The sequence below is a fragment of the Pezoporus wallicus genome, unplaced genomic scaffold (assembly GCF_028554395.1).
Source record: "Pezoporus wallicus isolate ANWC-B61680 ecotype Strahan unplaced genomic scaffold, APGP_CSIRO_Pwel_v1 contig_14291, whole genome shotgun sequence".
NCBI classification, from domain to species: Eukaryota; Metazoa; Chordata; class Aves; order Psittaciformes; family Psittacidae; genus Pezoporus; species Pezoporus wallicus.
In genome coordinates, this window is record NW_026640554.1 from 1 (window position 1) to 11,749 (window position 11,749).

Genomic DNA, 11,749 nt, shown 5'->3' on the forward strand with positions numbered 1-11,749 from the left:
GCACCCTTTAATTGCATGAAGGGAAGGGGGGGCCGGCGGGGGGGGCTCAGGCGCTGCCCCGGCATGGCCGCTTGCTGAGGTTGCCCAGGACCTGCTGCTGCTGCGGCCGGAACGGGACCACGAAGGCATCGGGGGGCAGCAGCGCCCCCCCGTCCTCCCCCACCCGCCCCATCAGGATGTAGCTGGAGCCTGGAAGAGATTTTGGGGGGGGGGGTGAGGTCAGGATGGAGGGGGGTACAAGGACACCCCCCACCCCCCGAATCCTGCCATGTCCTGCACCCACCTTTCTTGAGGCCAGGGCAGAGCCGGCAGGGCAGGCGCAGGCGCAGGGTGGCCCCCTTGGCCGGGGAGGGCACCCCCAGCGCCCCCACTTTGTAGAGGCCCAAGATGGAGACCACGGCCCAGCCTTGCTCCTGGGGGGGGGCCCGCGACAACGACTTCACCGTCCCCGTCAGCACTGTGGACCCAGAGACAGCCCCGGCCCCATTAACGCAGTGGAGTGGGGGGGCTTCAACCACCCCCAGACCCCCCCATAGGGGTCCCCATCCCCATCACCCCCTATGGGGGCCCTCACCAAAGTCGCTGGCGCAGAAGCTGCTCTGCAGCGACCCCACGCGGCGGCACCGCTCGGGACAGGCGCTGCCGGTGCCCGGTTTGGGGCTGGGGGCCGCGGTGGGGGGAGGCTTCCCTTTGCCCTTGGCCCCTTCAGCGGGGTGGGACGGGGACGGCGCTCCGGGAGGGCTCCGCAGGACGTAGGAGGCCGAGAAGCCGTCGGCCGTGACGCTGAGGTCGGACACGAACTGGACCAGGAGCTCCGGGCCCGAGGACACAATGGGGCTGGGGGGGGGCACAGGGGGTCAGGGAGGGTTGGGGGGCGTCAGGAAGGGGTTGGGGTGGTCAGGATGGGGCTGGTCAGAATGGGGCTGGGGTGGCCAGGAAGGGGTTGGGGGGGTCAGGATGGGATTAGGGGGCATTAGGATGGGGTTTGGAGGGGTCAGGATGGGGTTAGGGGGGACCAGGGTGGGGTCGGGGGGGCTCCCTCCTTTGGGGGGGCTCACCCCGGTGTCTCCTCCCCGCAGAACCTCCCCACCCTGCGGGCATCATCGGAGCGGCCCCCGTCGAACACGGCCACGTGATCGTATCTGCAGTGAGCATCCGGCTCCACATCGAACTTCCCGAAGCGCAGCTCCACCACCTGCGGACCCCCCCTTTAACGTCTGCAATGGGACCCTCTGCAGTCCCCCACTGACACCCATAGCCCCCCACTGACACCCATTAACCCCCAGAGTCCCCATTGATACTCATATCCAGGACCCCCCCATTAATGCCTTAATGCCCATAGCCGGGACTCCCTATTGACACCCATAGGCGGGACCCCCCATACCCCCACATTGACACACATAGCCAGGACCCCCCCATTAACTCCCATAGCCAGGATCCCCACACTGACACCCATAAACAGGATCCCCAATTGACACCTATAGCCAGGTCCCCGCCATTGACACCCATGGCCGGGACCCCCCACTTTAACCCCCAAAGCCGGGCCCCTTCGGACCTTGTCAGGGGGGGCTCGGATGTGCCACGTGCAGCTGACGCCGGGGGGGTAATTCTCCTCGGGCCAGTTGGGGGAGCTCAGGCTCCCCTGGGGCTTCTCCAGGCGCCCCCCACAGAACTGATTCTCTAAAAGGAGAGGGGGGAACCATTTGAAGAGGGGGGGGCACAAACCACAATCGACTTCCCCCACCCCTTTACCCTGCACCGCTGGCATCTGCTCTGCACTGGGACCCCCAAACTCCCCCTCCCCACAATGATTCTCTGTGTGGGGGGGGTGATGCCAGAGCCATGCAATGGGAAGTTGGGGGTGCAGGACCCCCCCCCCCCCCCCCCCGGTGTGTTCGGAGCCAATTGGTGGGGGGGTACTCACCATCAAAATAGTGCCAGGACTCCCCAAATAAAGGGGGGGGTATGGAGCCCCGAGCGGCGGCGTCCCTGGGGGGGCCCTACAAAAGGTCCCGAGGGTTGGGGGGGTCGGGGTCTATTGGGGGTCCCTGCTCTCTGCCGGCGGTGCCTCCCCCATTCCTGTTCCCATTCCCATTCCCGCACCGTGTCCCGGCCCGGGCCCGGCGCTGAACCAGGCGAGGAAGCCTCTCCCGGCCGTGGCCCCGTCGCTCTCCATCCGCAGCAGTAACCGGTTACCGGGAGCCCGCAGCGGGCCCGGCCGGAAGGTGCCGCAGTAGCGGCCGAGGAGCGGCGGGGCCGGGCCGGAGCCCCCGAACACCGACAGCGAATCGAAGCGGCAGCGGGCGTCCGGCTCCAGGTCGAAGACCCGGAAGGACAGCGAGGCCGTTTGCCCCTCGGGGACCTGCGGGGGAAGGGGACGACACGGGCGCTGTGAGCGCGCCCGGGGCACCAGGGGGTACCGGGGTAAGGCTGGGGGGCCCGGGGTGTCCGTACCGTGATGCTCCATGTGCAGTTGCTGTGGGGCGGGTAGTGCCGCGGGAAGCCCTCGCTGGCCACGTAGCCCGACTCGCCGCGGAGCTCCCCCCCGCACGGGAACACGGGCCTGGGGACGGGGTAACCGGTTACCGGAGCTGGGACCGGGGTGAATGGGGGGGGGTGTCTCGGTTATGGGGAGGGGGGGGCCGTTACCTGGTGAGGTTGGGGGCCGGGTCCTGCCCCTCGGCCGGGCACAGGGCGCTGAGCAGCAGCGGGAGCAGCACCGGGACCCGGCTCATGGCGCCGAGTGGCGACGGGGGGGGAACGGAACGAGGCCACGGCCACAAAGGGGCGGAGACAAGGGCAGACACGCCCCCAACGCGCTGCGGTTGAATGGGGAAGACGCGGGGGCGTGGGAAGACGGGCGGAGCTTCCCACCCGTATTCCCTTTAATGGAGAAAGGGGCGGGGTGACGCTACCAGCTGCACCTCCTTAAATGGCAAGGGGGGCGGTGCCTCGGCAAGCCACGTTCCCCAATGCCCTTTAATGGCGAAACGGGCAGGGTAGAGCCAAGAGGCGGAGTCTTCTCCAAGGCACTTGTTGCCATATATGGGAGAAAAGGCGGGGAGAGTCCTCCACACCCCCTCACAGCCACGAAAGTGGGCGTGGTTTCCCGCGGGGGCGTGGCCACCGGCTGGCGCGGGACAGGTGGGGTATTTCATGAGCTTTTCCTCTTTAATTAGGGGTCACCCTTTAATGAGCACCTCCCCCTCATTGGGCCCCCCCCTCTCCCGGGGCCCATCTCTAAGCGTGGGGGCCCCGCGACTTGAGGTCCGGCGCCGAGCGCTGCCGCCGGATGCGCGGCGGGGTCCTCCCGCTTAGGGGGCGCCCTTCGGCGTGAGGAGGGGGCGTGTCCGCGGCGGCCGTGGGCGTGTCCTCGGCGAGGGGCGTGGCCCGGTGCTGGGGGTTGCTCTTAAAGGGGAAGCGCAGGCGGGCGGGGTCCTGCAGGGGGCGTGGCCGCAGCGCCGGCGGTTGTAGCGCCCCCCAGAGGCGCGCCTGCTCCTGCCGCAGCCAGCGGAGGCGGCCGCGCCGGAACGCGGGGTCCCGTTGCATGAGCAGCGACAACCGCGAGGGGGGCGAGGGCGGCGGCGACGGGGAGGGGGCGGCCGGGCTGGGGGGGGACGGGGACGGGTCGGGGTCGTCGTCGTCCTGTGGGGGGTAAAGGGGAACACGGGGGGTTACGGGGGTGCTGGGGGGCTGGGCTCGGGCGGTGGGGTGCCCGTGGGGCGCTCACCGCGGGCAGGGGCAGGGCGCGCTCCATGCGCCCCACGCGGTCCCGCAGCGCCCGGAGCTGCTCGTCCTTGGCGCTGTTCTGGCGCCTCACGTCCCGCAGGATCCCCGCCAGGCGCTGCAGGTGCGCGCGCAGCCCGGCCACCTCTGCACCGGCACCACCGGCGTCCTCGGTGTCCCCCGGGGTCCCCCGGTTCTGCGGCGGCTCCGGCGTCAGCGCCCGGCGCTGCGGGATCTGGTAAACCCGGAGCGGCTCCCGGCGCCTCCCAGTGCGACGCGGGGAGGGGGGCACGGCCTGGAGGAGGCAGGAGGTGATGGACACCCAAGGGACATTGAGGACCACACATCCCATATCCTATATCCTACATCACATATTCCATATCCGATATCCCACATCCCATATCCCACATTCCATATTCTATATCCCATATCCCACATCCCGTATCCCACACTCCATATCCTATATCCCATATCCCACATCCCATGTCCTCATATCCCACATCCCATATCCTCATATCCCAAATCCTATATCCCATATCCCACATCCCATATCCCACATCCCATGTCCTCATCTCCCAAATCCCACATCCCATGTCCTCATATCCCACATCCTATATCCCATATCCCACATCCCATATTCCACACCCCATCTCCCATATCCCACATCCCATATCCCTCACCTCTCGCTGCTCCTCAGCTGTTTCCTCCTCTCCCTGGTGCCGGTTCTCTGGGTCCTGCAGCCTGTGGGGCACACACATAGGGTGACCCCCCCCATATCCCCCCATTGTCCCCCTGCCCACTGTCCCCATTGCCCTCACCTGGGGATCCCCCCTGGCCGCACGTCAATGCCCTGCAGCTCCAGCAGCTCCCGCTGTGCCTGGCTCCAGTCCGGGGGGGTCTCGGGGGGGCCCTGGCTCCGCTCCCGCTCCCTGTCCTGCTCCCGCTGGCGCCGCGCCTGCTCCGGGTGCGTGAAGCGGAAGACGTGGCTCTGGCCCAGCACCAGGCGGCTTCCTGGGGGAATGGCAGAAATGGGGGGAAAATGGGGATGTGGGGGGAGTCAGAAATGGGGTGGTTCAGGTAGGAATTGGGGTTTTAGATGGGGTTTTAAATATGCGGGGCACCCGCATGGATTTGGGTGCGTTTTGCGGTAGTTTAGGGTTTTGGGGTGTTTTTTGCTGTTTCGGTGTGTTTTGGAGTGGTTTTGGCGTGTTTTAGGGGTCCTTACCTGATTGGAGCACCACGGGCTCTGTCACCCGCTGCCCATTGACATAGGTCTCAGCTCCCTCACACGGCTCCAGCGTCACCACCACTGGTTTGGGGGACACACACACAAAGGGGGTTCACGACACCGAGAAGTGGGGGGACGCCCCCAAATCCACCCGAAACCCCCCCTAAATCCACCCCAATCCCACCCAAAACCCCATGTGCCCCCTTAGCACCCCATACCTGAGGGGGCTGCGGCACCCTGCTCCCATGGCAGCAGTGGGGGGGGGGATAAAGAAGAATTATGGGGTGCAAAGGGGGTGGAAGGGGAAGCGGGGGGCACCCCCAAAGGGGGTTTCCTACCTTCACCCGTTGGGCCGGGCTGGCTGCGGAACAGGCAATGCTGCTCCTCAATGAGGGGTCCTGAGAGCTTGATGTCCACGTTCACTCGACCCACTCTATGAGGGTGCAATAAGTTGGGGTCCCTACAGGGGTGTGGGGGTGTCTATAGGGGTTTGGGGTTTATATAGGGCTTGAGGTGCCCCATTCACCTGGTGACCCCATCCTTGATGTGGTACAGGAGGCACTCGGACATCAGGGGGTCCTCATTGAGGTTCACCAAATGCGGGGTCTTTAGGGGGGGGAAACCCCAAAAATAAGCCTTTGGGGGTCAAAGGAGGTTGCCCCATAGCGGGGGGTGGGGGGGTGGGGATGTTCCCACCGGGACTCGCCTTTTTAGGTGTGAAGACCCCAACGGTGCCGCCGTCCTCCCGCAGCGCTACGCCCATCTCGGCCAACAGCGCCTCCCTGTGGACAGCGAGGGTATTGCGGGTGATGGGGGGTAATGGGGAGAGTTTGGGGGGGCATGGGGCTAGGAGGGGATTGGGGGCCCCATGTGGATGATTTGGGGAGCAATTGATGGGGTTTGGGGTGTTTCGGGGTGTTATGGGGTGTTTTGAGTGGCTTTGGACTGTTCTGGGGTGGTTTTGGATGGATGGGTTTAGGGTGGTTTTGAGGTGTTTTGGGGGTGCATTTTGGCGTTTTTGGGCGTTTCACGGTGGTTTTGAGGTATTTTAGGGGTGATTTGGGGAGGTTTTGGAGTGTTTCTGGGTGTTTTAGGAGAGTTTTTTGGTATTTTAGGAGTGGTTTTGAGTGTTTTAGGGGTGTTTGCTGTGCTGGCTCCCCCCGCACCGCTCCAGCCGCAGCGCCTCCGTCCGACGCAGCTTCTGCTCCCAGGTTTCGTTCAGGTCTGCTATGATCTTCTCCGTCTCCTGGGGGGACCCACGATGGGGGATGTCTTGGGGGTCTTTCGGGGGTGGTTTGGGGTTGTTTTGGGGTGGTTTGGGGAGTTTTTTAGGGAGTCACCTGCAGCCTCTCCATCGCCTCCACAGCGCTGAGAGCAGGCAGCGGCTCCGTGGCCCCATTGACGGCGGCGGGAGGGGGCTGCTCGGCAGGGGGGGGTTCAGCGGGGGGCTCTGGGGGGGGGCAGATATGGGGGTTAAGGGGGGCTTAGAAGCCCCCGGTGCCCCCAGACCAACAAGCACCCCACAACCCCCCCCCCCCAGCATCCCCTAAACCCCCCCAACCCCCCCCATGTGCCCCCGATACGCACCGTGGTTGGGCCCGGCGCGGGGCGGGCCCTGCGCGCGGAGCAGTTCCCGCAGCCGCGCCACCTCCCGCCGCAGCTCGCGGATGAGGCGCGCGTTCGGGTCCTCGTTCACCACCGCGTGGCACCGGATGTGCCGCGTCCGGTCCGCGTACCTGGGGGAAGGCAGAGAGGAGGTGGGGCACCTAAAACAGCTCCAAAATACCCCGAAACACCCCAAAATACCCCTGAAACACCCAAAATCAGCCCCAAAACCACACCCGAACACCCCCTAACCCCCCCGAAATACCTGTAGGACACCCTAAAACCACCTCAAAACCACCCCCAAAACACTCCCGAAACACCCCTATGTACGCCCAGATCCCCAAAACATCCCTAAACAACCCCGAACTACCATGTAACACCCCAAACCCACCCCAAAGCATCGTAAAACCATCCCAAAATACTCCAAAACACTCAAACCACCCCAAACCCCCACTCACCTCAGGGTGCTCAGCGTCTCCTCATAGTTGATGTCAGCCGGGCTCAGTGCCGCGATCATGGCAGTGCGGGAATTGCCTCCTATGCAAAGGAGCAGGAAGGGCTCAGGGGGGTAATGAGTACTCCCCTTATTGTTATGACCCCCCCAAACCTAAAACAGCCCCCCAATACCTTAAGCACCCCCCTAAAACCTTAAATACCCCCAGAAACCCTCACCCAGGTTCTCCTTCAGCAGCCAGGTCAGCACCGAGTCGCGGTAGGGGATGAAATCAGGCTTCTTCTTCTTGTTTTGCTGTGGGATAACGGCATAAAGGAGGGAATGGGAGGGAAAAGGGGGGTCCTTATAACTGGGGGTGTCCTGGAGCTGGGGGGAGTCCCCCCAGTTGTTTGCAATGGGGGAAAATGGGGTCGTCCCTCCCCACTCACCGCCTCGGCCAGGGCAGAGATGACTTTGCCTAGCGTGGTCAGGGACTTGTTGATGTTGGCACCCTCCTGTGGGGGGGCGAGGATGGAGTGAGGTTTAGGGGTACGGGTTGAGGGTCCTCTCCCCCCATTGACCCCCCCTTCCGGTGTCACCTTAAGGCGCGTCCCTGAGGTCCCGGCGTGGTCGGCACGTTCACTGCCTGCCAGGTCCACCAGGCTGATGCGGCTGACCTGGGCACGGGGGCAATGGGGGGATTCAGGGGGTCCTTGGGGTGTATTTAGGGGTGTATTTTGGGGTGTAATTTGGCCTTTATTTGGGTGGATTTTGGGCTGTATTTGAGTATATCTTTGGGTATTTGGGGGTGATTCGGGGTTATTTTGGAGTATGTTTTGGAGTGATTCAGAAGGTATTTACAGGTGTATTTAGGGCACATTGCAGCTGCATTTTGCATATATTTGGCTGCAGTGGGGTGAAGATTGGGGTGTATTTGGGGTGCAACAGGCTGTATTTGGTTGTACTTTGGGGTGATTCAGCGTGTATTTAGGGATGTGTTTGGGGGCTGTATTTGGGTGTATTTAGGGCTGTATTTGGGTATATTTAGGGCTATATTTTGGCTGTATTTAGGATTGTATTTGGGGTGTTTTGGGCTGAATTGGTGCATATTTGGGGTGTTTTAGAGTGTATTTTGGGGTGTATTAGGATGTATTTGGGGTGTATTTTGGGGTGTTCTGCTGCTGTATTTGGTTTGTGTTTTGGGTGTATTTAGGGCTATATTTTGGCTGTATTTAGGAGTATATTTGGGGTGTTTTGGGGTGCATTTGTGCCTATTTGGGGTGCTCACCTTCTCACTGCAAAGCTGGCTGAGCGGGTCGCGGCGCCGCTGGCTCAGGACGATGCTCAGCACCGCGTGGGACCGGCTGCTCGATGCGTTCATGGCTGTGGCCGCCACCGTCCTGGGACCGGGTCAATGCAATGGCTGTGTTAACGGGGGGGGCGGGTACCCCAGAAGGGGTGGGAGGGGTCCATGGGGGGGTGTCCCCGTGCCCCCCCTCACCGCGCCTTGTTGCCGCTGTCCAGCAGCTCGGCGATGTCGCCGAGGGACGTCACCGCCAGGCGCGACAGGTCCTGCACGTAGGGGCCCAGCAGGGGGTGCTCGCGCACCCGCAGCCCCCCCCGCCCGCGCGGGGTGAGCAGGTCCCGAACCCGCTCGCAATAGATCTCCATGTAACTGACCTGGGGGGAGTGGACAGCACCAAAGTTGGGGGGGGCAAGATGGGGCTCCCCCAAAGCCCCCAATGGGAGGGGTTTCTACAATATGAAGGGGACTCCCAAACACCCCATGGGGGTTCATTCACCTCCACCGAGAAGGACACCTCGGAGGACCCCTCCTTTGCGACGCGGGCAAACAGATCCTCACAAAGCTGGGGGGGAAGGGGCAGCGGTGGGGGGGGGGTCCTGAACCCCAAACTCCCCCATAGCCCCCTCCAAACCCCCATCCCCGGACCTGCGGGATGAGGCCGCGCTGCCCCGGCTCCGCACGGCCCATCATGGTGTAGGACTTGCCGGCGCCGGTCTGTCCGTAGGCCAGCACGCAGACGTTGTAGCCGCGGAAGGCGTGGAGCAGCAGCTCTGCTCCGATGGCCTCATACACGCGGTGCTGGGAGGCGAAGTGCGGGTCCTCCTCCTGTGTATGGCAGCGTCAGGGACCCCCAAAGCACCCCCGTAACAGCCCCAAACCAGCACCAAAAGAGCCCTGAAACAGCCCCAAAACAGCCATGAAACAGCCCTGAAATAACCCTAATATAGCCCTGAAACAGCCCCAAAACAACCCCAAAACAGCCGTGAAACAGCACCAAACCATCAACAAAACAGCCTCAAAAGAGGCTCCTTGTGCCCCACAATAAGCCCCGGTACCCACCGAGGTGTGCGACCAGAAGGAGTAGTCGAAGGTGAAGCTCTTGGTGCTGTCATTGGGGAGCTTGGGGTTGGTGATGCCTGGGGGGAGATAGGGGATGTGGGGATACGAGGACATGGGATAAGTGGATGTGGATATGGGGATACACAGGGACATGGGAGGACATTGGGATGGGGGGATATGGGGCAACATGGAGATACAGGACATGGGGATGTGGAGACATAGGATATGGGGGGACATGGGTGTATGGGACATGGGGGGTCACACGGGGACACGGGGGGGGTCACAGTGACCCAGGGGGGTCACATGTCCCCTGTGTCACCCCCCTGCCCCTTGTTGTCATCTTGCCGCTATCTTTAGCTCGGTGGCAGCTGCTGTTCCCGGCGAGCGGCCAGGGAAAGCGGGAATGGTTGGGAATGGGGGGGTGGTGGTGGGAATGGGGTGTCTGGGAATAGGGGTGCACGGGGGGGTCACTCACACGTGGTGTTGCCACACATCTGGATCACGCACTTGGCCTGGCGCTGGGTCTCACGGGCGTTGAACGGCCGGACCCGGACAGCCACGGTCACAGAGGCTCCAGCCATGGTCACCCTGCTCCAGGCACAGGGATACATGGACACATGGACGGACACATGGACACACACATGGATCCCGGCCGGATGAAGGGGGGATCCCATCTGGATCCATGTGTATCTCCCCCCCCAACACCTTTATCCAAGGAGAAGCCTATAAATAGCCCTGGCATGAAGCCGGGACATGGAAAGAGCTGGAAGCCGGGAATTCCGCCCCCTCCCCCCAGCACCTATCGGGGGCTTGGAGGCGAGGGACGGGGTGGGGGGGAAAGTTGGGGTTTGGGACCCCGAAAACTACCCTAAACCCCCCCAAAACTCGGCCCCATGGACCCTTTGGACCCGCCCCCCCCCCCCCGGTCACTCACCTGCCCCGAGGGCCCTCATCCCCCCGCCCCACAGGCGGTGATCGCGATCGCGGACCCGATCCCGGTCCCGATCCCGGTTCCGGACCCGATCCCGGGCCCCGGGCTCCGGCATCGTCCAAGGCCGGGCCTCGGGGCGGGCTTGGGAGGCGGTGACGTACGAGGGGGCGTGGTGGGACAGCGGCTGGACACGCCCAGCCTTAAAGAGACAGCGGGGACCCCGTGATCCATCTTTATCCATTGTTATCTATCATTGTCCATCGTTATCCCAACATTGTTCCCACTTTTTCCTCGTCTTCCCTCAGTTTTCCCTCACTATCCATAACTCTTCCACTATTTTCCTGTCATTATCACTTAACTTCCCTTTTTTTCTCCTCATTTTCCCTCATTATCCCTCTTTTCCCCTCATCATCCCTCACTTTTCCCTCCTATTACCTAATTTTCTATCACTTTCCCATCACTTTCCCCACTCTATCCCTCATTTTTTCCTCATTTTCCATCATTTCCCCTCAATTTTGCCTCAGTTTTCCCTCATTTTTCCTCCTTCTACCTTATTTTCATGCCTTTTCTCTCCTTTTCCATCACTTTTACCTCATTTTCCCCTCAATTTCCCTCAGTTTTTCTTGATTTTCCATAAATTTTCCTTAACTATTCCTTCATTTTCTTTTTTTCACGTAGTTTCCCTCATTTTCCACCACTTTTCCCCCATTTTTCATTTTTTCCCCAGTTTTCCCTCATTTTCCATCACTTTTCCCTCATTTTCCCCTCAGTTTTCCCTCATTTTCCATCACTTTTCCCTCATTTTCTCCTCATTTTCCATCACTTTTCCCTCATTTTCCCCTCGGTTTTCCCTCATTTTCCATCACTTTTCCCTCATTTTCCATCACTTTTCCCTCATTTTCCATCACTTTTCCCTCATTTTCTGTAACTTTTCCCTCATTTTCCGTCAGTTTTCCCTCATTTTCTGTCACTTTTCCCTCACTTTCCATCAGTTTTCCCCTCATTTTCCCTCACTTTTCCCTCGTTTTCCATCACTTTTCCCTCATTTTCCCTTTTTCCTCATTTTTCCCTCAGTTTCCGTCACTTTTCCCTCACTATTCCCTCATTTTCCGTCATTTTCTCTCATTTTCCATCAGTTTTCCCTCACTTTTCCCTCATTTTCCCTCAATTTCTGTCACTTTTCCCTCACGTTCCCCCCCTCCTTCCCCACGGCTCACTCCAGGGCGGGAAAAGCCCCGGACCCCAAACCCGCTCTTGGGCCCCCCCCAGGCTGGAGGAGCTGAAGCAGAACAAGTGGACGAGGGGTTCCCAGCTGTGACCCCCCCCGATCCCGGGACCTTTGCGCGGAATTGAAACACCTGAAAGCGGGAATCCCGGACACTCGTGGAGCGCTTCCGGGGGGGGGGTTCCGGTCCCTCTAATCGGGGGCCCCCCACAAACTCTGCCCTTTTAAGGAGCCGC

General features: G+C 61.5%; 2 protein-coding genes across 2 annotated transcripts; both read right to left on the bottom strand.

The window, feature by feature from the left end:
- Positions 1-9: 9 nt before the first annotated feature.
- On the bottom strand, positions 10-2,753 carry PCOLCE (procollagen C-endopeptidase enhancer). The gene is made up of 8 exons (XM_057419427.1): positions 2,650-2,753; positions 2,455-2,563; positions 2,104-2,362; positions 1,556-1,680; positions 1,059-1,195; positions 575-837; positions 284-457; positions 10-189 (listed from the first exon to the last, which is right to left on the bottom strand). Exons 1-8 carry the CDS (start codon positions 2,733-2,735, stop codon positions 47-49), a joined length of 1,296 nt encoding a protein of 431 aa, XP_057275410.1. The 5' UTR covers positions 2,736-2,753; the 3' UTR covers positions 10-46.
- A 485-nt stretch (positions 2,754-3,238) lies between these two features.
- On the bottom strand, positions 3,239-10,381 carry LOC130604692 (kinesin-like protein KIF1C). The gene is made up of 22 exons (XM_057419426.1): positions 10,292-10,381; positions 9,833-9,945; positions 9,358-9,434; positions 8,944-9,123; positions 8,795-8,860; positions 8,494-8,672; positions 8,281-8,392; positions 7,592-7,669; positions 7,442-7,507; positions 7,232-7,307; positions 7,018-7,096; positions 6,542-6,690; positions 6,295-6,404; positions 6,121-6,200; positions 5,631-5,736; positions 5,481-5,596; positions 5,293-5,387; positions 4,952-5,035; positions 4,545-4,737; positions 4,407-4,467; positions 3,731-4,021; positions 3,239-3,645 (listed from the first exon to the last, which is right to left on the bottom strand). The coding sequence occupies exons 2-22, from the start codon at positions 9,936-9,938 to the stop codon at positions 3,241-3,243; spliced, it is 2,709 nt and encodes a 902-aa protein (XP_057275409.1). The 5' UTR covers positions 9,939-9,945; positions 10,292-10,381; the 3' UTR covers positions 3,239-3,240.
- Between the last annotated feature and the right edge of the window lie 1,368 nt (positions 10,382-11,749).

What these genes read in the sequence shown, in the direction of transcription:
- LOC130604692 (XM_057419426.1), bottom strand. Translation starts at nt 9,938, where the DNA reads ATGGCTGGAGCCTCTGTGACCGTGGCTGTCCGGGTCCGGCCGTTCAAC. An exon ending in CGGCCAGGGGGGATCCCCAG is followed by an intron (nt 4,468 to 4,544) that starts GTGAGGGCAATG and finishes TGTGCCCCACAG; the next exon opens with GCTGCAGGACCCAGAGAACC. An exon ending in GCGCCCTGCCCCTGCCCGCG is followed by an intron (nt 3,646 to 3,730) that starts GTGAGCGCCCCA and finishes TACCCCCCACAG; the next exon opens with GACGACGACGACCCCGACCC.
- PCOLCE (XM_057419427.1), bottom strand. Translation starts at nt 2,735, where the DNA reads ATGAGCCGGGTCCCGGTGCTGCTCCCGCTGCTGCTCAGCGCCCTGTGC. An exon ending in CGGGCCCGGGCCGGGACACG is followed by an intron (nt 1,681 to 2,103) that starts GTGCGGGAATGG and finishes CTCTCCTTTTAG; the next exon opens with AGAATCAGTTCTGTGGGGGG. An exon ending in TGCGGGGAGGAGACACCGGG is followed by an intron (nt 838 to 1,058) that starts GTGAGCCCCCCC and finishes GCCCCCCCCCAG; the next exon opens with CCCCATTGTGTCCTCGGGCC.